At 45.2% G+C, this 24,696-nt stretch overlaps 1 protein-coding gene across 1 annotated transcript in view; it reads left to right on the forward strand.

Annotated features, from left to right (window-relative positions):
* RPS6KA5 (ribosomal protein S6 kinase A5) overlaps window positions 1-2,098 on the forward strand; it is a 133,251-nt gene extending 131,153 nt beyond the window's left edge. The window contains exon 17 of the mRNA XM_066344082.1: window positions 1,164-2,098. Within this exon, the coding sequence (XP_066200179.1) occupies window positions 1,164-1,403 (240 nt within the window). The 3' untranslated portion in view covers window positions 1,404-2,098. The remainder of the gene's footprint in view (window positions 1-1,163) is intronic.
* Window positions 2,099-24,696: the final 22,598 nt, after the last annotated feature.

Raw genomic sequence — 24,696 nt, forward strand, 5'->3', positions numbered from 1 at the left:
GCAGAGTCTCTGCTAGCCCGCAGAACTTCCTGCACAGTTAGAATGACTGAGATAAGGCAGTAGTCTGATATTTGCATAGTCAGAGTTTCGGTGAGTAGTGAAAACAGTGTGTGTGATATTAGAACTATTTTCTCTCAAATAAGCTAAATCATTTTCTTTAAAAACTCTTAATAAACATTAGGAACTAAGACCTACATACGAGTTTGTTCATTCAACAGCCGTTTTGCGGCTCCTATATCCTAAAGACCGTGGGGAAGCAGAGGGGACTTACTTGGCTTTAGGTATTGATTGTGTAATCGAAAGGCCGCGGCTACATTGCAGCAACTGCACGTTTGTACCAGGCAGATGCAAATACGTTAAGATAATTGTCTAAGGAGTAATTGCGTTGAGGAGCAATAAAATTACCTTGAAGGGATTATCTTGAGAAAGAGGGATAGAGTTTCCTCTTCAGCTGCAGAAAGTGATTAAAAAGTTAATGAACTAGGATATGGGGAGTTGTAAAGAGATTAACTGCAAGAATTTTCAGCAGATGATCCAAATCTTCTCAGTGTCATATGATGCGAGGTTGTCAGGGGCAACTGCAGCAAGGCCCAAGCATGAGCCTAGAAGAGTAAAGACGGGCTGCCGTGAGGTTCGTCGGCCTGAGGTTTGTGGGTCTGATCTCTTCTTATTTAGTGGCCAGGATATACCCAAATCATTGACTTGGAAGTGGAGAGCAGGGGATCATAATGGATCAAGTCTGCTCTGTGTTGGGACTTTGCAGTCAGAATTTTAGATCTCAGACCCAGAACCAGTCAGAGTAATGGGGGCGCCAGGCTAGGGGGTGAGGAGAGGGCTTAGGTCGCTGACAGTCTGGGAATCTCCCATCAGGCCATGTTATTATTGAGCGGCAGATGCGCTGACTTCCTCGGGTGATGTATTAGAGTCTCAACTCCTGAGCAGCCTCGCTGGTTTGATTTAAACCGCACTCTCAGAGATCCCCATGAGCTTCTGCACCCACAGGAGGCTTGGATGCAGTGGTTTTGAGGACTCTGGTCCCCAAACCAGTGGCAGCTGTGATGGACAGCTCCAAGTTGTCTTCTGTGTGAGTCGTAACTGCCCAGAGCTCTCCCAGCCTTTTACCTTCATCAGAGTCCGCGCCCACCTCTTTCTTCCTCCCCTAGGCCTTTAACAAATACAAGAGGGAAGGCTTCTGCCTTCAGAACGTCGACAAGGCCCCGCTGGCCAAGAGAAGGAAGATGAAGAAGACCAGCACCAGCACAGAGACGCGCAGCAGCTCCAGCGAGAGCTCTCACTCCTCGTCCTCCCACTCCCACGGCAAGACCACGCCCACGAAGGCGCTGCAGCCCAGCAATCCCTCGGAAGGCGGCAACCCGGACACCCTCTTCCAGTTCTCGGACTGAACAGCACGGACGGCGGGAACGGGACCGGTGAGCCACCGCGCCTTCGGTCCCTGGGCGGGTGCCTGAGGTGACGTCTTGTGCTTTTAGAAACTGAGTCCCACTGCTTTCATTGGAATCTGCCTCTTAGGGAGTCTTTTCAGGACAACTCAGTTGGTTATCCTTGTCCAAAAGCACTGGACAGAGAATGTTACTGTGAATAAAGCACGTTGTACTGTTTAGCGACCTAGCATGAGGCCAGCAGGACGGCTCTGGAGAGAGCAGAGGCACCTGTACGTTTAATTAAGGACTGGCTAGAGCGGAACTGCGTACAGAGGACGTCACCGGCCCTCAGAGCTGCCCTTGCTGTGATGACACCTTTCACTGCCTTGTGGATAACGTGGGGTTCTAAGAGATTTGCATCCTTTGAACAGTGATTTATCAGAGAAGAATGTCTGTTTTTAAAAAGATTCTGTAATGAATTTTATGTGTGGCATAGACTTATTTCTTGAGAGAGGATTTTAACTTATTGTTTTTACTATATGGTTATATATGATGATAACCTGCTATTAATCTTTTTCTTAAAAAAAATAAAAGGAGTAAAGCAAAGCTGTAAGGACTTTCAGTCCGCGGCGCTGTATTTGGGACCCACCTGAGATGCATGCTAAGCTGCGTGTGTTTTTAATTTTGCACTGCTCTTTCCTGGCAGTTTGTTTTAATGGTTATTGCAAAAACAATAAGGTACATATCTCTGTTTTGAGTAATATTGCACTTTATAAAAGACTATGAACAAAGCAAACTTTTATAAAGTGCACACTGTTTAAAGCATATGTACTGTATTTTTTGCCATTTTTTTCTATTCTCTCTTTTAAATTTGTCCTCACATCCACCTTCTACTTTGTTTGCATCAAGTAGGAGGGGCCGGTGGCATGACGTCCTTGCCACTTGGGCAGCGATGTGAGGAGACGCAAAGGGAAGTTCTCTTCAACACTGTGCTCCAGGCTTGTCCACTGTGTCGCGCTACAGGGCGGCGTGTCCTCCTGTAGCAGAATTACGTACAGACTACTGTACAATCATAGCTACGATTGATTTGGACATTTTTCTGTTAAATTTTAAATCCAGAAAGAATATTTTATAAATTTATGCAGAGCACTTTTATTGCTCAAAGGTTCTGAATTCATACGTAAAACAAGTGCTATGTGATGATGTTTCACGTAATGATTGCTGCACTTAAAAACATGATGAATTTCCTATGCAAAAATAGAAGTGGTAGAATTTGTATGTTATATTTTCTTTTTTATTGAATTTATTGGGGGTGATACTGGTTTACAAAGTCATAAAGGTTTCAAGTGTCCAACTCAACGAAACATCATCTGCACACTGCATCGTGCGCCCATCGCCCCAGAGTGGTAGGACTGAGGAAGGAGATCTTTGCTCTGTTTACAGGAATCGTGCTTTAAAAGATAATGCCCAACATGTTTGTTTTATAGTTTTTGTTAATGATGACCTCTGGAGCATTAGTATGGAATTTGGGCATGATGTTTATTTATTCATTTCTTGAGATAATGCAGCATTAATTTCAACCAGTTATGAATACTAAAAATATTGCACTCTATGTAATTGTAGCCTATTTATTGCTAAATCAATGTATATATTAATAGCACAGGCAGCAAAAATGGCAAATATTAAAATATTTTCAAAATAATTGTATTACCTTGTTCGCATTTTTGTCCACAGTGGTTATTGGAAATAAGTGTTTGTACTTTTCAGTGATCCAAATGGCTACATAATTCTCATTTGTATTGATTGTACTCCTAGCTTTCAGTCATTCCTATGATGATGAGAAATCTTATGTGAATTATTACCAAACGGCAGTTAATTCACAAGATGTGATTCCATCAGCCACAGATTTATAATAATTAAGAAAATGCCTGCCTGACCAGGTGGCGGCACAGTGGATAGAGCGTCGGACTGGGATGTGGAGGACCCAGGTTCGAAACCCTAAGGTTGCCAGCTTGAGCCCAGGGTTGCTGGCTTGAGCAAGGGGTTACTCAGTCTGCTGTAGCCCCCCGGTCAAGGCACATATGAGAAAGCAATCAATGAGTAACTAAGGCGCCACAATGAAGAATTGATGTTTTTCATTTCTCTCCCTTCTTGTCTGTCTGTCCCTATCTCTATCTCTCTCTGTCTCTGTCACACATACACACAAAAGAAAGAAAATGCCCATTTATATCTATATTTATATTGATCATATTTGGAAATGTGTGAGTTAGCTCTGCAAGTCTTTTTTCTTTTTTAACTGTGCGTTCTAGTAGAAAACACTAGTTGTAAAGTACTACCTAAAGGGATTTTGCTGCTGATGGGAAAAGATCCAGAAACATGGCTAGTACACTGTCATGATTGATGATGTCATCGACTCGTGCTGAATATTGAAAATTAATGGGTTCATTTTTATTTATTTTCCTTGTCTTCTCTTCCGGAGGACTTGACAGAGAAGGCAATGGGTAACACGTCAGGCAGAGTGAGAAGAGGAAGGCAAGAGAAGTCTAATCCATCATCTTCTGAGCGTCCCAGAGTGGGCTTCTGAGAAGCGCTCAAAAAACACTCAGGGTAGAGCCCTCTCGTTGAGTGTCTCCATCCTCGCCCTGCTCCATAAATGCCAGAAAGACCACATTTGATGCCAGTGTACAGTGAAATGCACTTTTTTAAAAAATATTTTTCTGAAATGAGAAGCAGGGGAAGGCAGACAGACTCCCGCATGCGCCCAACCAGGATCCACCTGGCATGCCCACCAGGGGGCGATGCTTGGCCCATTTGGGGCATTGCTCCATTTTGGCCGGAGCCATTCTAGCACTTGAGACAGAGGCCATGGAGCCGTCCTCAACGCTGGGGCCAACTTTGCTCCAATAGAGTCTTGGCTGTGGGAGGGGAAGATAGAGATAAAAAGGAGAGGGGGAAGGATGGAGAAGCAGATGGGCACTTCTCCTGTGTGCCCTGACCGGGAATTGAACCCGGGACTTCCACACGCCGGGCCAACACTTCACTGCTGAGCCAACCGGCCAGGGCCTGAAATGCACTTTTAACATTCACAAAGTTTTCATTTCATCACATCAGCAATAAATTTAAAAAGACTTCATAAGAAAATGATAAATGAAGGACTCTTTTGGTTTTAGGAGTAAAATAGATGTGGATCTAAGAAAAACAAATATATGCATTAAATTCTCCTTATAGCAGCTTTAGAGATAAAGTCAAATCAGCCATCTCTTCTTACTGATTTTATTGTGTGTGGTTTTCATGCCATTGTCACTCCCGGCTCGTGTTGTGTCTTCATAGCTATATGTCGCTTGTTGCGAGGCAAGATGAGGAAAAGGAAGGGAATAGAGGAAAGAAATTTTGAGAGACCAGTTTCTTCTGATTCCTGCGCCAGATCCTATGGCTGAGGGAGTTACACGAGCTATTTTGAAATTCATTAGTTCTTCCAAACCTCTTATAAAATGAGAAATCACGGAACCGCTGGAGCAGAAACTCAAGCTTCCTGAGTTAATTTTAGCATGCTTGTGTGCCCGGCAGTGGCAGATCCATGTCCCCCTGAACACCTGCCTTGTGAAGTTTTATTTAATATTACTGCCGGTTTCTTCAATAACTAGGTCAGAAGCTGCACTTTAAATATAAGGTAAGTTATTTTAAAGAAGCTTATGAGGGAAAACAGTGACAGTTTTTAAATGAGGGAATTCCTTTTGTATCTCATGTAAAAAAAAATAATGTTCTCAAACACTTAAAAGTGTACAATCTATTGTTTCCTTGCTCACCCCGGTCCCCTTTCAAACACCTGTGCTTGCCATGTTTATTAAAATCAGGGTACCTCAGCATGGTGAGAATTTCTAAATTATTGGTCCTGTGTGTGCCTTAGACCAGTGGTCCCCAACCTTTTTTGGGCCATGGACCAGTTTAATGTCAGAAAATATTTTCACGGACCGGCCTTTAGGATGGGACAGATAAATGTATCATGTGACCGAGACAAGCGTCAAGAGTGAGTCTTAGACGGATGTAACAGGGAATCTGGTCATTTTTAAAAAATAAAACATTGTTCAGACTTAAATAAAATGGAAATAATGAAAGTTATTTATTCTTTCTCTGTGGACTGGTACCAAATGGGGGGGTTGGGGACCACTGCCTTAGACCACTTAAATATGTTGGGTGTTCTCCCAGGGACCAATAATCAGAACATAATTGGGCATGTGTGTTTTTACACTTCTAATAGTCTTTAAGATCTAAGTGAAAAAAGTTAAATTCTGATAACAACACACTATCAAAATATTTATAGTTGTCTTAGAGATGAATTATTGTAACATAATGAAGAATCTCAAAATATAATATATACGGCTTGGCCCCTTAAATGTCTTAACCCTGTTCGCACCCCAATTTCTGGCCTTTAATGAATTATGTCCCTTGCAGGAGCGCCTGTCTTCATTTGATGCCTTTATTGTGCACTGAACTGAATGTCGCGGGTTCTTACGGAATTCAGAATTTAAATGTGAGTGATTTTAAAACTCAAAGAATGGGAAAGTAATCATAAGCCAAGAGGAAGGGTGCATCAAGGAAATAATTTTGAGTGGATTCTACCCAGAGCCAACCGCTGCTGCGGCAACATGCGGGTTTTATTCTGTCTGGTTAAGTGACTTCACTCCAAATCGGGACACTCCTTAGAGGGAATATTTTCCTTAATAGTAGTGATTTAAATTGTTTTTTATGTAGGGGGGAGGGGGAGTGTATTTTCAAGGGGCAACAGCTTTCATCTTGAGAACCGTGGGCCGCCTCGTGTCAGTCCTCATCCTCAGCGTCTCCGACCTTCGGGCTTTCGAGGTATTCTTTTCTGTGCCCTTTCCTCTGTGTGCCCAGCTCCCTGTTAATGTGATTATGTCAAGCTTCCCTCCCCTAGGCTGCTGTCCACCTTTTAGCCCATGAATTTGTGGAGTAAGCAGGTGCCGATATTATACATTCTGCTGCTCTTGGGCTGGAAAGGAGTAAGAAACTAAAGCTCCCCAGTAGGACTGTCTTCGCCTCTTCCTATGAGGGCAGAATAGGTTCTGTTGATTGCCAGTCATTTCCTTCCCATTATCACTTATGACCACATGGTACAAAGCTTGTATTTAGAAGGAGACTTGGATTGAACATCAGAATTCTTGGTGGTTCTTGATCAGGCTTCATTTCCCGCTGTATTTCTGCTGGAATGAGTTGAAGGACGTGTACTATTTTTCTAGTTAGGTGCCGCGTAGGTTACCGTCAGGAGTCAGGCGTAGATCGGCTGAATTCGCGTTGAGTACAGCAGCTTTTCTCCAGAGACAGGATCAGGGATGGTGCTGCGTGTCACGTTGTTCCATAGTCTTTCCCACTGTGTAACATTTTTTATTGGTACTGTTTTATAAAACGTGTCTTTTCCGTAAAAGAATATTGCATTTTCATTCTTGTTCCTTCCCACATTGAGCAGATGTTTATCTTTTCACTTATTTTTTTTTTTTATTGAATTTATTGGGTTGGCATTGATTAATACAATTATATAGGTTTCAGGCGTACAATTCTATAATATACCATCTGTATGTTGTACTGTGGGTTGCCACCCCAAATCAAGTCTCCCTCCGTCCCCATCTGTCCCCCTCCTGCCCTCCTCTACCTCCCCCACCCTTCCCCTCTGGTACTCACTGCACTATTGGCTGTGTCTGTGGGTTTCTTTCCTTACTTAATCCCTTCACCTTTTCACCCAGCCCCCAAACCTTTCGTGTATGTTTTGAAGTCCTATATTTATAAAGCAGAAACCGGAACAAAAAGATGTCATGATTTAGAAAAGGAAATTTTAGTTGTATGCACAGAATACTACAGGTTGATTTTCTGGCATTTCTGCTTGTAGGTGGCCTAGGAAAAATCATTATTTTTGTTGTAATTTTGTTTTGTCTTTTTTTTGCTTTGTTTTAAAATCCAGGAAGATTGAGGATCTTGACATCCTTGGCTGCGGTTTTATTTTGAACTTTCGAAGAGATTGGTCACGTGAAACGTGCACTGTTTCGTTGCAATGGATTATGTGCTAATTCTCATTAAAGACCTGTTGCTGTGGTAGACGTCTGAGTATTCGTAACAGTGTATTTGAGGTCCTAGAGCGCTACCCTATTTGCACAAATGGTAAGCCCTGGGAAAGGGGAGAGGAAATGGACCAGAAGGATCATTCTTTCTGACGGATATAAGGGGGATATGAAGGTGCTACAATGCTTTAGTAGTACAGCTTTGAAAAATATCCCTAAAAAGTCTACTGGCATGATACTTAAGAAAGAAAAAAAAAAGATGAGAAGATCACGTACACACATCCTCGGGGAATTTTTTAAAGATTAGCTATGCTGCAATAATCTGTGTCACTGTGGAAAGTCATCCACAGCTTCCCATGAAGATAAGAAAGTCGATGGCAGATTAAAAGATGACAAACACTGTTTCTCTTCTCTTCCCTGTGGACAGTGAGAAGCGTAGCCAGGCCCCAGTTCAGAGGATCGCGGTGCCCACCCGCTGCTGCTGGCGGCATCTTCCTAATTGCGCAGTCGCACTTGCTTCCGCATGGCTGCTGCTGTGATGCAGCTGTGTGACCGCACCGTTGATACTCCACACCCGTAGCCATGTTTTGACTAACGATTGCAGGGTGTAATTAAGATAAGAGAAATAAAGGCTTGATGGAGACAGAGAAAGGAAAATTGGGGCGGTGGTGAAAATTAGGTAGGATGCTGTGTGAGAAAGCCTCCTTCCATCTCTGAGACACAAACGTCTGGTGTGAACGTAGGGCTACTTTGCAGAGATACTGTTTCAGTGAATGTTTTCAAAATTCCGTCTGCTGGGCAAATAGATGAGCTCTTGTAACATGTCTACACAGGCCATCCACTCTTACTGTTGCTCCTTTGCAGGTAAGAGGTCTTTTTTCCTCCGTCACTTTTAAGATTTTTATCTTTGTCGTTGGTTTTTAACAATTTGACTGTGACGTAGGCATGTGTGGTTTCTTTATCTTCCCTAAGGATAGTGAGTTTGTTGACTGTTGGTTGATGTTGTTCCTTAATTTTGGAACCAGTCGTTAATTCAGGTATTTTTCCCTAGCCATTCTCTCCTCTTTTCTGGGGTTCGTCTAAACCTTTCACCGTCTTTCATTCCATGTGTATTTTACAGCCTTTTCTGTGTGTCCATCTCTATTTCTTGTGTGTGATTTTTACTGACCTGTTTTCTAATTCATTTATCCTTTGTCCTGCTGGATCTAATGAATTTTAATTTTAATTTTACGTACTGTGTTTTTAGTCTAAAATGTTGACTCTTATAGATTCCAAGTCTCTGCTGAAATTCTCAATGTTTTACCCTAAATGGTCTTGAACATATTAATTTTCAAGTTCTTTGTCTGATAAATCCAAAGTCTACATTGCTCCTTGTTGGTTATTTCTATTGTCCTTCGATGTTTTCTCCTGGTTTTCGTTCATTGGGTCCTGTGTCTTAGGGTGCCTCCTCAGTTTGGCTGAATGCCACCCACTGTGTGTTACCTTCCTCCTGGGTGGCTCTGCTTTCTTCTGCGGGTGGGCGGAGTACAGGCACATCACCTAAGTCCTGTTGAAGTTGCTGCTGGACTTCGTTAGGACTGGTTTCAGGGTTTGCCTTTATTCCTGGCACACAGCCTCTCTGGGTTCTCAGCTGAAAACCCAGGGTGTTTATCAGGGCACTTCTCGGTGGCTTTGACCTGCGACCCCCGTGTCCTCGGCGCTGACAGCTCCTAAGAGCTCTCCTCCGCTCCTCAGCCTCCCCGCTGCTGCTGTTGGTGGCGGTCTCACCTTGTGCCCGTGACTTAGGGCCGGCAAACACCTCAAAGATGTTGTAGCAGCATTTCGGGCTCACTTCCCTGAGGTTTTCCTCCCTGGGGTCTTTGCCCCTCCAGTCCTGGCTCCTTCGTCGGCCCAAACCCCAACCGTCATCTCTTCAACCAGGTGGGGTTGCTGCTCTCCGCTGGGAATTGACTCGGCGCTGGGAGTGTGCAGTGCCCTCCGGGAAGTCGGGGTGGGGGCGGGGCTCCCCTCGGCGGACCCCTTCCTCGGGGGGCTGCCGCTCCGCAGGTCTGCGGCGTCAGTTTGCCCCCCGATGCTGATAAACAGATGAGATGTGCAATGAGCTTTCATAGCAGTTTTCAGGACAAGGGTTACTTCCGGCCACAGGCTACACTGTTGTCTCCAGAAGCAGGAGTGGTGGTCATCAGTTTAATCACCATTGTATTTCCCACAGTGGCTTCCCATAGCGGTGACTCCATTGTCACAGGTGCGCGTGGCAGGGCACCAGGTTTATTCATTTGTTCCTTCACACACTAGACATTTTTGAGCTCCTGGTCAGGCCAGGTGCTGTTCTAGACACAGGCAAAGATAGCACCGTGGAAGGTAAGATCTCCGCCCCTTCGGGACTCACAGCCTCCTGTTCTAGAGAAAAGCTACTAAAGGGTGTCTGTATTGTACTAATTAAAGACTGGTTTTGTTCATTGATTTTTTAGAAAGGAAAGGGGAGAGAGATAAACACACTAATTTGTTGTTCCACTCTTTATTTATGCGTTCATTGGTTGATCCTTGTGTGAGACCTGACCAGGGATTGAACCCGCAACCTTAGAGTTAGCGCATTGGGATGACACTAACCAACTGAGCTACCCAGCCAGGGCAAGACTCTTCTTATGTGTGGGTGAGAGAGAGACAGACTGAGACCACGACCTTTTAGGTTCTGACACCTTTCTATTCTGTACAAATGTGTTTAGCCTTTCAAATAATTCTGTACCATATTCACATACATGCATTATTAATACTTGGCCCGTCTTGTGAAAGCTAAGACATTATGTTTAATTTTCTACCTATGAGCTTCTACACCATACAGACAAAGCAAGCACCTGAAGAACTGTTGCTTTGGAGCACAAGTATGTGGCAGTTTGAGTTAAATCTCCAGGAACTGACTTATGGAAAGCAAATTTAGCTCTGAAATCAAGTCTTCCTATGAGTGTCAACATGAGCTCTGATAAAGAATCAGCCTAGGCCCTGGCCGGTTAGCTCAGTGGTAGAGCGTCGGCCTGGCATGCAGGAGTCCAGGGTTCGATTCCCAGCCAGGACACACAGGAGAAGCACCCATCTGCTTCTCCACCCCTCCCCCTCTCCTTCCTCTCTGTCTCTCTCTTCCCCTCCCGCAGCCAAGGCTCCATTGGAGCAAGGTTGGCCCGGGCGCAGGGGATGGCTCTATGGCCTCTGCCTCAGGCACTAGAATGGCTCTGGTTGCAACAGAGCGACGCCCCAGATGGGCAGAGCATTGCCCTCTGGTGCGCATGCCAGGTGGATCCCAGTTGGGTGCATTCGGGAGTCTGTCTGACTGCTTCCCCGTTTCCAACTTCAGAAAAATACAAAAAAAAAGAATCAGCCTACTTGTGGTTTCTCGTTTTAGCTTCAGTTTTTAAAAAACATTTCACATACCATGAAGCACTTGTTAAATGCTTTGAAGTACTAACAAATGGCTTGATGTTACCAGTCTTTCAGAATAAGTCAGATGTCACTGTTACCAAGAGAAAAATCTAATCTGGGCATGTGTTCCTGTTAAGATATTATGGTCAAATCAAGACTTTTACTCCCCTGATCTTTGTTACTCTCCCTCTTCAGACACCACGTATTCCAGAGATGATCATTTGCACTTCCTTTTATAGTCCCTGTTCGTGTGATCAAAAGGCAGTCGCAGAACCAGAATGTCATCATATACAGTAGGTCTGTAGAAGCTGATACTCTCCGAGGACAGGTCAAGAGTCTTGGGCCCCCATGGTTTGGTGTCCTTGGAATTGCAGCCCTTTTGGAACGGCTTAAGAACTACCAGGGAATGTGGGCGAAGCCAGGCACAGAAAGTCACATACCGTATAATTCAGTTTATCTGCGATGACCACAGTAGGCCCCATGGAGACAGAAAGTAGACTAGTGATTCCCAGAGGGTGGTAGGATGGGGAAATGGGGTGTGATGCTTGATGGACAGGGGTGATGAGGCTTGGGGGTCATGAAGATGTTCTGGAATTAAATAGTAAGGGTTGTACAACCATGTGAATGCACCGAAAACCACTGAATTGTACACTTAAAATGGAGAACTGCATGCTAAGTGAATGTGATCTTAATTTTTTTAAAGTCACACTCACAAGCTACCAGCGACATGGGTGTTCCGGGAAGTCGGTAGCTGTCGCGCCCAGGGGGGACCGTCCGCCTTCCTCGCTTTGGCAGCAGCTCTATTTGAAGCATAATTGATATTATGTTTGGGAAATCTCTTACAAACAGAAATGAGCTCTTGGGAGCAAAGTGAATTTTTTCTTGTGGCTGACACCAAAATTCCAGCCAAACACGGAGAGGGCAGCTCCTTTGAATCCTATTTCTCCAGTGCTGGGCAGTGCTGGGCCAGACGTCGGGGTGCTGTATATGTTTCCATGGTGACCGCCTCCAGTTTATCATGACTCGTAGCTCTGCTCCAAAGGCTAGTCGTGGTCATGATGGGACCACCAGGCCCTTGTTTTATAGGCATTTTTCTTTGGGGAGTGCTTTCTCAAATCTTTTCTTAGCCTACCTATGTGAACTTTCTCTCAGAAGCAGTTTCATTTGTTGACTGTGACAGAAATACTACTTCATGTCTTTCTGAAGTCGTTTGGAACAGTTTTCTCTTTCTCCAATGTCATACGATTGATGTACCAGGAAAGTACGCTACTCATGACTTGGCCACTTTCCTAAGTAATCGGAAGCTATTGTCTCCCTTCATCCACTGTATACAGTTACAATTTCTCATCCTTGATAAGGTATTGATACTCATTGAATGCAAGTTTTGCCAACCTGAGGGTGACTGTAGCAATCTTTTTACTCACCGATCAAGGTAGTGCATGAAACTTCGCTTTGTTCCTGGCAAAGAGGAACTACATTGAAGAAAATCAATTAGACTTTGAAATTTTCAGACTGCTTACATAGCAAGTGTAAATAAAGTTGTTTCAAACTGCAGATTGCTTTCCATAAAATCTTTATGTGAAGAAAATATATATTGCAGCACAGTAAAATTGGTACTTTTTATACATTTTGAATGACAAATGTTTTGAGGATATTTTTAATAGTAACTAGCTATTAAAAATTCTTAAGTATTTAGAATAAAGCACACTTAAAACATGTGAACCAGTGTGTTTCGTATCATTAGTCTAACTATATACATGTTTTAAGACAATGTTCTGGGAAGGTAAAAGGTTTGTTCATAATTCATATTTTACTGAATAATTCTGATATACCTTTTAGATATTTGAGTAAAGTCAAAGTAGCAGCCCACATTTTTTTATTATTTCAGTGCCCTTGTTTTTGACCCTGGTGTTGGCTTTTTAATGTCAGAATACTCGAACTCTATTCAAAAATGTTTTCTAATGATGAATACATTCAGTGAAAAACTTGAGTTTTTAAAACTTTTCATTAGAATTTAAGCTGACTTATTTGGGCCTAGGAATCATGAAACCTAAAAAGATAATGCTTGTGACTATTATACTTAATGTATAATCTTCATTATATAACCTTTAAAAAATTAGTTTCTGCACTGGTTTTGTGTTAAGCTTTTCAAATGTTACCAGATTGTAGTAAAGGATTTTGTTTTAAATCTGGTAACATATTGTCCTGGCCGGTTGGTCCAGCGGTAGAGTGTCAGCCCAGTGTGTGGCTGTCCCAGGTTCGATTCCTGATCAGGGCACACAGGAGAAGTGATCATCTGCTTCTCCACCCCTCCCCCTCCTTCTCTCTCTCTCTCTCTCTCTCTCTTCCCCCTCCTTACATAAATTTGATGCTTTTCTTTTATTATTAGCTACTTCATTGTTGGTGTTTAATGGAAAGTTTTAGTTTGATTGTTCAACTCTTTCTGCCGGGTTTCGGGGTTTCAAATTGGTTGGTTGGTTTTAGAGGGGCTTGGGGGGGTATAAGATAACCTAAGAAGACTCTGCAGTAAAAAAAAAAAATCATGAAACCATCCATATACGTATGTCCCTTATAAAGTTGTGGCACTTAGAGGGATTTTGCAAAGCCCGTGTTGGGAGATGGGCAAATTAAGCAAAACATCATAGTGGACTCTCCATAGTGAACTCATCTTACGTCTAGGATGACAACACATTTAGCACTTTTTGCTAATATTCTGGGCTTCTTTTCATTGTGACTGCTTTTCAAACTTATTAATGTTCCTCCCTGATAAGAGGTTCACTGGAATATGTTTTCAGTTAAAGATAAGTGTTTTAATACAGAGAAGAGTTGCACGGGTGCCTCTTGTGCACACCCTAACTCGCCCTTCTCCTTTGCAGCAGTGGCTGCCGGCCACGGGACAGCAAGCGCCGTAGTTCACCAAAGCGGGCGCGTTACCCAGCAGTGTTTCCAGATCTGATCTTACATGGGATGGGTGGGTTTCATGTGATTGGACTAACACTCTGGTCGGCAAACTGCGGCTCGCGAGCCACATGCGGCTCTTTGGCCCCTTGAGTGTGGCTCTTCCACAAAATACCACGTGCGGGCGCTACCTCGATAAGGAATGTACCTACCTATTGTATATAGTTTAAGTTTAAAAAATTTGGCTCTCCAAAGAAATTTTAATTGTTCTACTGTTGATATTTGGCTCTGTTGACTAATGAGTTTGCCGACCACTGGACTAATACATAAATTTTTGCCCCTTTTGAAGGTATTTAGACATTACAAATTAATGGTTTGCTTGTGAACCATAGTTTTGAAAAACCATTGTAGATGAAGTTTCCATTTATAAGCTACCTCTTTGTAGATGAATTGCTTGGGCATAATGCTGTGTTTCTATACTCTAGGACTATTACTAAATGATACAATTCATTTATGTCGACCTATTATCTCTTCCATTAGCTCTTTTTTGGCCAGAAGCCTGCCGAGCTGATCCGGAACACTGTGTGTTGATGTTAGATGCAGCCTGGACTGCGCACAGTGAGCCTCCTGAGAGCTGAGCCTCCGGAGGCTGTGAGTCACGCAGCCGAGCTGTCAGACGTGTCTGGCTTAGTCAGGGCTCCCGCATTGTTCCTCAGCATTCAGTTTTTAATAATATTAGCATTTTAAGAAAAGCACATTTGTTCTTTAAAAGAAAATAGAATTATCACCCCCCCCCCCAAAAAAAAAGCTCATATATTCTTTCTCTCTTCTCTGAACCCTTGGCTTTTCTTGAAGAATAAGATGTACTATGCATGACACCATGAATATTACTAATGATTTAGCAAAAAGGAGGTGGGGAGATGGTTTGGTACCATAGTTCCAAACTGGTCATAGACTTGGTGACCCTGAGCAAGCCATTCAGCCTCTCTGTAAAGTGGGAATAGGTACACCTGTCCTTCCCTGCCTTACCAACATACTGAAGGATCAATTAAAGAAGAGGAAAAAAATCTATAAGGTGCATTGATCCCAAAGATGGGAAGAATGTAGGTGGAGCTGTTATTAAATAAGGAGAACTAGATTATATAGTAACTCATTTTTTAAATTTTATTTAGAAAATTAAATTTAATGGGGCGACTTGATCAATAAGAGTACATAGGTTTCAGGTGAACATCTCTATAGCATCTGAACTGTTGATTGTGTGTTGTGTGTCCATCACCCAAAGCAACTCAGTTTTTAAAAGTGTCTGTTCTATATGGGGAATATCAACTAACTTTTGGGACTAGACATTGAGAGTAGGTAAATAGATGTTTAATATTTATGGTCACAAGTAGTATTAGTAAAAATGTACAGTGTATATTAGAGGCCTGAGTATGGGTTTAAAATGTATCATTGTACTCAGCTAATTTGCAGCATGTTTTGTTATTTGAGCTGATTTTGTTTATTTTAGAGGGCTACATAGTTGATCACATCAAACCATAATCATAGCAGTATTTTTAGCATATCCTAGAACCTTAGAGTTTAGGAGCCTTAGAAGTCACCCAGCGCCATTTCCTTCCGGAAGCAAGCTTCCTGCCCGGTGACATCAGTGACAGGTGCTCGCGCCTTTTCCTGAAGACCTTGGACACAGGGGTGTGCTGCTACCCCACTACTTTGAAGTGCACCTTCTGTTCACAAATTTCTTAAAACCTGGAGCTAGTCACGTGTTACATCAGAAGATTCCTGCATTTGACCTTTTGCGTTGAACGCTGTTCTTAAAGGACAGATTGGTAATGTTGTCTGGGTTTGTTTCTGGCATGGCCCCCCCCCAACACCACCATTGATTGGCTTATTTTATCCTTTTTCCTAAGAATTTGAAATAATTGTCTTCCCCTTTCAATTGTCTCTTCTTCCGTTTAGTATTTATGGTAGCAAGGAGGGGAGAGAAGTCGATTTTTAAGGTGGACTGAAACCACGGACTTGGCTCCTTACCCCGTACTTTGGCACCGGCATTGATTGCTCTCATTTAAAGGGCCTTCCAAATGAGAAGCCGTTCCTGTCAGTCAGCGCCTGGTCAGCGATGTCAGGAGCTCCGGGGACGGGGAGGCTGGGGAGGCCGAAAATAGAGAAGTGTCTGAGTGTCCTTCTAAGGAGCATACGGCACAGATGTGGCATTCTCCTGTCGCGCCAGCTGCCAGGTGAGAGGGCTGAGACAAGGTGTGGCTTTTCCTTTAGCATGTCAGGTTTGGGGATCTCCCCCCCCCCCCCACGGTATTCCTTCTGCTTTCTGCCAGCTTTCTAAGAGAAGCCGTACTCGATCTTGTTGTCGTCCAAGTTACCGTGTTGGGATGAAGCAGCCTCCGTCTCGAACCCTTGCAGCAGCTATTACCTGCGGGCAGCCGCCAAGTGACCTGTCTTAGTTTTAGACAGCTGTGCGCTGTGTGGTCACATCAGCTGTGCAGCAGCCCAGGGTGGCCTTTCAGGCAGAGGATCACCAGCCAGTGGGTATGTTTCTGAAATAAAAGAGCTGTACTCGGTGTTCCTTTTAAAACTTCTCTTTTCACTTGTATGGGGGTACGTGTTTATCTCTGGCCAAAACCTTGTTTTCAGTTTCAAAAGGGCTGGTTCCGAGGGCGTCTTTGCAGCCAGGTTACTGCTGGCTCTGTTCGTTGCCTGATAAGCAGTAGCTAATTCATCACTCCCTAAATGCGAGAGAGGCATCTGTTATACTCAGAGCCAGACTGCCTCTGCCTCCCGAGGACCAAGTGCTCATTTGTCATCGAGGGAGAAAGCTGCTCTGTCTGCAGAAACCTGCTTGCGTCTTTTCTTCTGTTGGTCTTGCCATAGTCTGCCTAGCTTGATGAGGTTTTTATTTCACCAGCATATCTCTTTTTCTCTTCTGTTCAACTTAGCCCAAATTTTCCGATATGAAAAATTAAATGGAGAAAGGAAAAAAAAAGAAAGAAGCAAAAGGTACTCTTTTAAGTGAAGTCTATAGATAGGGTTTGCTTTGGGAATAGATTATTTCTTCTTGTGTTGGTTGTAAACATCCATTTGGATGGCAATTAGACCAGGTTCTTAAACCTTTTCAAAAAAGCCCTTCTGGGGGCAAACCTTTGACAAAGTCGCTCAACTGGCATGTTATCAGAATTTCATTTGCGTGGCTTTTTCCTAAGTCTATCTAGAAGAACATAAGATCCTCTTAAGATGCAAGAAATGAAATGATTTTCACATCAAGAGTCAATTTTATATCTGCCTTTTATGCCATCTTCCTTTCTCTGATTAGTATTAATCTAATATTAATTCTCCCCAAAGGGAGTGACTGTTTACTTTTTTGCTGGATACCTCCTCCATTTGGTAAGTATTAGTTTCTCTACACTCATTCCCTGAAACCTATATTTATAATACTTGATGGTAGATTTTTAAAACATTGATTCATTCTAGCTAGGCTAGAATCTTCAAGTATTAATTTATACTGAACTTTCTTTCCTCTTCTGGGGTTATTTAGAAGAGCTAAACATTACTTGTTTCTTTTGTCTCTGTAAATATGCATAGACACTGCAATGTTCTTTGAATGCTTAATTTCAGGGATCAATGGTCCTGCTCTTGATTGAATGTAAATGATATGGAGTTAAGGATTTTTATACTATGAACTATGTAGTGAGAGTTTTCAGAATTCCGTAGCCACTCATCTGTAACACTTAGAAGAGGCATGTATTTTTTCCCTTTGTTCGGGCAGGTCTGAATGAGGATTGTATCAACTGGAAAACATAAATGTAGCCAAAAGCGGATGTATTGTGGAAATGCGATGTTTTCTTGCTTTGAGGGGTGGGCATTGGCCAGAAAGTTTTATGTATGAGTTTCCTTGTTAACAAAGCTATAAGGGCTTACTTTTTACCAACTCCTATGTGTGTAAAACTGTGTTGTTCAAGCTTTGAGAAAAGAATAAACCTGTCAATATTGAAATACTTGACATCTGATTTGGATTTGTGTATCGGGGAAGTTGGGGGCAGGTGTTTATAGTATGTTTCAGGAATTAAGGTTTTTTTCAAAACATTGATTTGAGAGAGAGGAATATTCTTTTTTTTTTTTTTTTGTATTTTTCTGAAGCTAGAAACGGGGAGAGACAGTCAGACAGACTCCCGCATGCGCCTGACCAGGATCCACCCGGCACGCCCACCAGGGGCGACGCTCTGCCCACCAGGGTGCGTCGCTCTGCCGCGACCAGAGCCACTCTAGCGCCTGGGGCAGAGGCCAAGGAGCCATCCCCAGCGCCCGGGCCATCTTTGCTCCAATGGAGCCTTGGCTGAGGGAGAGGAAGAGAGAGACAGAGAGGAAGGAGGGGGGGGTGGAGAAGCAAATGGGTGCTTCTCCTATGTGCCCTGGCCGGGAATCGAACCCGGGTCCCCCACACGCCAGGCCGACGCTCTACCGCTGAGCCAACCAGCCAGGGCCTCTCCCCGCTTCTTATCTCCTTCTGGGAGTGGCCCTGCTTTGGGCTGACACCCCGAGAGATTTTTCTCGGGGCATTGTGATCGTGAGCTCAACCAGCTGAAACAGAGACCTGAGATGGAATAAATAGGGCCTGAACTTAGAAGCTTCGGCGGTTATTTGGCCCAAGAGTAAAGCTCCGTTTGTTTCTGGTTGGCTTTGGACTCCCTGCCTCTGGGCTGGGTCCAGCACACTATTTGTGTAACCTTTGTATCCAGTCTGCGACCGCAGGACATCTTCTCTAAGGCGTGGTTTCAAACTGGATGCGTGGGAGAGGCCAGTGGATTTTTTACTTGCTGAGGCGGAAGGATGTGTGTCAGTGGCTCACGATTTTGTGGCACGGCTCTTCTTGGAATCACAGCCCTTTCTTACTTCCTAGATGTTATTGCCCACCTCCTGCTTCGGGAGTCCTGTTCTCGATCCCTGTGCCTTCCCCTCCCTCTCTCTGGCCCTTGAACCTTCTGACTAAATGGGAGAAGCTTACTTTCACCACAGAGAATTACCAGGGAGTGGTGTCTTCCCCCGTGCGAGGCCGTGTGGCTAAAGGGGTGACAGGAACAGGATTGCCTCGTGAGGACTGTCCTCAGCCCGTCCTGTTCTTTGGTTGAGCCTCGGACCCAGGCACAGACTCGAAACTGGACTCGCGCTTTGCCTTTTGTGTTTCTTGAACGTTGGGCAGCTGCGCAGTGTGCCGTCGGCTCAGACTGAAGAGCCAGCCCCACGTGCTGACGGCTAACCGGGCATGTGGGTGGCTGTTTATAAGACAAAGAAGAAACAGTCCCCTGTGTAAAACCAGGCGATAACAAAGGCTGGGGACTGAGCGGCCACAGAGAGGCGTGGGGGGAAGGGGCCACCCCGGGCCACCCGCGGTCTCAGACGGTGGCTCCTGCGTCCTGCTGTCCCGTCTCCGTGTCAGCGTCACAGAATGTTTGGCTGCAGATGACGCTGAGCCACGTGCTCAGACTGGGTCAAGCGTCCCATTTCTGTGCGATAATAATGTGTGTCAGGCATCCATGGCTGTTTCTAGTAAATACTGTTAGTGTTTATTCTCTCAGACTTTCACAGTCACAGACGATACAGCTGAGCGACACCACAAGTCAGACTCCCTGACTGTACCCTCGTGGTAGGCTGGGGCTGCAGCTGGCACCGTGTGGCACTCAGGGGAACACAGATTACAGCCACCCTGGGCCCCTTTGCACAACAATGGGGGGTGCCCGTGAGTGGTTACAAAACAAAATAGTGGATGGACCAGCCTGGCAAAATGTCAGAGTCAGCCTTCGGTGGAAGGTCTGGGGGTGGAGGGGCTCTGTCTCCGAATTCTGTCTTCTTGGCAAGCTTGATACCCCCCCTCGATACTCCCTGGGTCCCCACCACTGGCGGCTCAGACTTCTCTGGGCCTCAGTCTTCTCATCTGCAAAATGGGGATAATGCTATTGTTATCCTTCAGTCACTGTCTCTCGGTAACAGGCCCTCAAGCTTCAGAGGACTGGGTTCTCTGGGGTAATGATTCTTTCTACTGTAAGTTCTATATATAGTGTCTGATACTTGCAGAATGCTCAAAGATTTTAGTAGGTATTGATGGATTACACATAGCGATGGAGAGCCTGATGCCTGTAACACGCTGTGCGTCTTGGAGAGGGAGCCCTGAGTGGGCAGACCGGCGCATGGTAGCCCTGCCGGCCATCTGGGCAGAGGGGCCAGGCCCGGGCCCGGGGGATACGTTCTGGCAGTTAAAACATTTTTGTATTCTAGGTAAAGTGGCAGGGGTTGAACTGTAGGGGTGGGCAAAAGCATATACGCCCAGTTGTGAGTACACACAACACAGAGTTTGCTCTTGTGTTATTTGTATTACAAGTGCAAACCTTTTGCCCAACCCTGTGTAGCAAGCTGGCTTTGTGTGTCGAGGCCTCTTTATCCTGGAAGCTACGTTCTCCTTCACCCTCTCTGGGTTGGGCCGTCCCCTTGTGGCATTGCAGAATAATGGGGTAATTTTGCCATTTATGGTCAAGATGCTGCATCCAACAATGAGGGTTTTATTCTGAGATAAAGTTTGGGAAAAGGCCCAGTGAATGCCAAATATTAATTTCCATGTTTGAGGAAGAAAGAAATGCCGATTGCAGCAATGCTGTGTTGATTCAGACTGTTGAGGCTGGAACCCGCTCTTTCCCTGTCGTGTCTTCAAAGAACGTGACTCGACGCCCCAGTTCGAGGTCACATGCATTCTCCCAATCAGTAGCGCGCCTTACTTTCTGAGAAGGGATTAGGTAGCCACTGTGATTAGGGGCCATGCATTCCCTCTGAGAAACCTTCAGCGGGGGCAGACCAGGGGCCAACCTTCCGGGAGCTTCCTTCGCAATAGCCAAGAAGTGGAAACAACCCTTGCCCACCACTGGTGAATGGATGAGTAAAATGTATCCACAAAATGTAACATTATCCAACTATAAAATTGAATGAAGTGCTGATACAAGCTACAGTGTGGAAGGACCTTGAGAACATTATACTAAGTCAGGGGTCAGGAACCTAGTTGGCTGAGAGAGCCATGAATGCCACATATTTTAAAATGTAATTCCGTGAGAGCCATACAACAACCCATGTACCTTACGTATTATCCAATAAAAATTTGGTGTTGTCCCGGAGGACAGCTGTGATTGGCTCCAGACACCTGCAACCATGAACATGAGTGGTAGGAAATGAATGGATTGTATGTAATACATGAGAATGTTTTATATTTTTAATGTTATTATTTTTTTTATTAGAGATTTGTCTGCGAGCCAGATGCAGCCATCAAAAGAGCCACATCTAGCTCATGAGCCATAGGTTCCCGACCCCTATACTAAGTGAAAGAAGCCAGTTACTTCTTGTATGACTCCATTTATAGGAAATGGCCAGACAGGCAAATCCAGAGGGACAAGAAATCAATCCATGTTTGCCAGGGGCTGGCATGGGGCAGTGAGGAGTGCCTGCTAATGGGTCTGAGGTTTCTTTTAGGGTGACAAAAAAGTTCTCAAATTGATTGTGGTGATGGCTGCACAGCTCTCTGTTTTAACAACTACTAAATTATATATTTTAAATTAAGGGTATGTGATTTGTATCTCAAACTTGTTTTTAAAATGACACATTCTAACACACTACACAGATGTTATTTATACAGGTGGCCTCTGGCATGACAATTCCATTCAATGAATGTTTTTTCATTCAAAAACTATGGCATCAACCCAGATGGTATGGGGGATGTTGACGTGACTGAGACCCAGTCCTGGCTTGCGGAGACGCCCTGGTTTGTTCCAAGTAGCAAATACCCAATGCCTGCGACAGGAGCGGATTGTGGGTACCTGTTACAGTAAAAGCACAGTGTCAGACAAAATGACAAGAGGGAGAGCTGGAAATCCCAACTTCCTCTTGGGAAGGAGATGGGCCTGGTGAAGAGGGAGGTGGGGTTCAGCAGGGATGTCCCTTCTCTCTGGGGGCTCTGCAAAGGCAGCACCATCGAGTGGATGGGTGGGCTGATGAGCCGGGCAGCAGTGCATCCTGGGGTTGGCACGGAGGACTCAGGCATGGCCCCTAATGCCCAGGAGTCCACAGCCCGACAGGCAGGGATGCAGGGAGGTGACACACGGAGCCACTGACCTGCAGAAGGCAGCAGGTGACAGAAGCTGGGTTGAGTGCCCCCATGGTGATATGAGACAGGAGTGCCAAGTCCTGCTTTGGCTCTTTCCAGACTGTGCTCCTTAATCCCCTGTGTGTGGCCAGATGCCTCCTGGCATGCCCATGCGGACATGCACACAGGGCTCTGTAGCAACTGACGGTTTAGACCAGGGTTTAGGGATGAGATGACAGACAGACCCACAGTTGTCGTGAACGAGGGAGCATCCCCGAACAGGGTCACTCACACACTTGGTGTCTTTTCACAATGCCGGGTTTCTGAGGGGAGACCTCCCAATCAGCCAAAAGAGCAGTGGTTCTCAAACTTTTTGAAGTCGGGGTGCATTTAAAATCCTACAAATATGCCTGACCTGCGGTGGCGCAGTGGGTAAAAGCATCGACCTGGAACACTGAGGTCGCGGGTTCGAAACCCCGGGCTTCTCTGGTCAAGGCACATATGGGAGTTGATGCTTTCTGTGCTCCTCCCTCCCTTCTCTCTCTGTCTCCTCTCTCTAAAATGAATAAATAAAATCTAAAAATAAATAAATAAAAATCCTACAAATAATTGTAAGCACACTATATACAAACTTCTGAGAAATATGTTATAATAAGTCAAATATTAAAGAAAAAAATATAAAGTCTAAGCATGCTTTTATGGAAATTAAATGAAATACTGACAAAATTAAATTTATTCTGACATTAAAAAACATTTTTATGTTACATTTTTTGAGCTATGCTTTTTAGAATTCGTAAAAAAGAGGGGTTAAAAAATAAAAAACAACAAAGTTATCTTTTTATATATATAGATACATTCCTAGTAAGATTTAGTAAACTCGGCAGGTCCTGACATGAATGTGTTAAGTTTTTTTATTCTTGTGTTTATGAGAAACATGAGCCTGATGTGTCCTAGTGATTTCTTCAATGTTTGGGCATATATTTGAAAGGCAAACTCTCATTTCCTCATTAATACATTGAAGAATTCCTCTCTTTTTACTCTTAATTGTGTTGAGTGCAGAAAACCCCCACCATACATATCATCTTAACTTTACACCAAACAAAGGATGGAAGAAACTTGTCTCTAGTCTTTCTGGGAACATGGAGGGTAGTGTAAACAATCCAGCACCACAGCTTAACAGCCTTTTGCAACCTAATCAGGCAAGTGAGGTGGGGGGTTGGGCAAACTGTCAGCTTACAGCCAATTCCCCACACCTCTGTTCCCCCAAAATCTAAACTCCAAAAACCCTGTTGGTTTTTTGGTCCCCAACAGACACATATTTCTCTGATTACCATAGGGCGCACCTGGAAATCTTCTAGGGCACACCAGTGCGCCCTGGCACACACTTTGAGAACCACTGCAATAGAGTCACATGCAGGTTACACACAGAGAGGGGAGCTTCAGCAGGAAGTCCTGGTCAGTCCTGGTCACTGGCGGTGTCCGCAGGTGGCGCGACAGGCATCTGTCTCAAGCCAGGTAGCTGTAGTGGCGGCACGTGTCTAGTGGAGTGGAAGTCCAGCAGGTCTCCAGGTGTGACCCTGGGGACAGCCAAGCCCGGGTGGTGGGTGGTTGGAGCTCTGAGTTCTTACAGCCCATCAGGGTGGAGGTCCCACTCACATCAGTGGCCAGATGGAGCCCTTAGCCCAGTGTCCAGACCTGTGGTTTGTGGCATTCTGGCCCCTCCTAAGGGTGTTCCTGTACAACTTGTTACCTCCGTCTTTGCACTTGGCATGACTGTCGTGGCTGACAGTGACTCCATACTGGATTGTCAGAGGTGTCCACAATGTCTGCTCTGCGCTTGCTCTGTACAGGAGCCCAAACTGAGAGCGGGGGATGGGGGGGGGGCTGGTTCTGCCCCCACCTGCCAGAGGCCTTTCCCTCTTCCTCCTCCTCCCTGTCCAAGTCCCAAGAAGGGACCCACCCCCAGTCCCCACAACCTACCCACATGGGGTGAAGCCCACTAGAGGGGCCCTTGGCCACTCTGGGGTGGGCCACCCCCACGCTCAGGCCCATTCTAAAGCACGGGGCCCCTCACCGGAATCTGTCGCTCACGTCAAAGATGTCGATGTAAGAGCTGTGCTGGGGTGGGCATGGGAAAGCCTTGTCTTCCATTGCAAAAGCCCACCCCTATTAAAATAGTACTTTCGGTGAAGGACTTTGCAGCCTCTTGGGCCTGAGGCCGGGAGCAGCCTGAGACTTCCCCATCAAGCAGAGAAGCTGCCTGTGATGAGGCTGATGTTAAATTTCCTCCTAACCCACCTCCCCTTGCACGTGGGAAAGCCCAAGGTTCCTGAGTGAAAAGCTCAGACAGCAGCCAAGGGAAAGAAGCCCAACTTGCAGGAAACCCTCCCATGACTCACCCTGCAAAGAGCTGGAGGACTTGACCCGCTCTGTGATTCACTTCCCTCCGTGCCACTGGTGACTCTGAGGGACAACAGTGCGGTGCCTCCCCTGCCCAGTGCCCTCTCCTCTACCTGGGCGCCGTACCCTCTCCTTGCCCCGCCCATGCCCTACCCTCCTTCAGGAAGCCTCCTCCCTTCTCCTACAAGCCACACAGACCAACCCGGCTCATTTAGGCAGAGATGGATCAGCTAGGAAGGGGACCAGGCTGGGAGCTGGGCAGCCAAGGACGGAGGCTGGAAGTCCTCGGGGCTGTTCTGGCAAGGAGAAGGCACTGCCATCACCGCTGGGCGTGGGAAGCCACAGGCACCTCACCAACTTCACCCACGGCTGCCAGATCAACCTTGACCAAATTGGGATGCAACTG

This window comes from Saccopteryx leptura, chromosome 6, assembly GCF_036850995.1.
Source record: "Saccopteryx leptura isolate mSacLep1 chromosome 6, mSacLep1_pri_phased_curated, whole genome shotgun sequence".
Classification (NCBI taxonomy): Eukaryota; Metazoa; Chordata; class Mammalia; order Chiroptera; family Emballonuridae; genus Saccopteryx; species Saccopteryx leptura.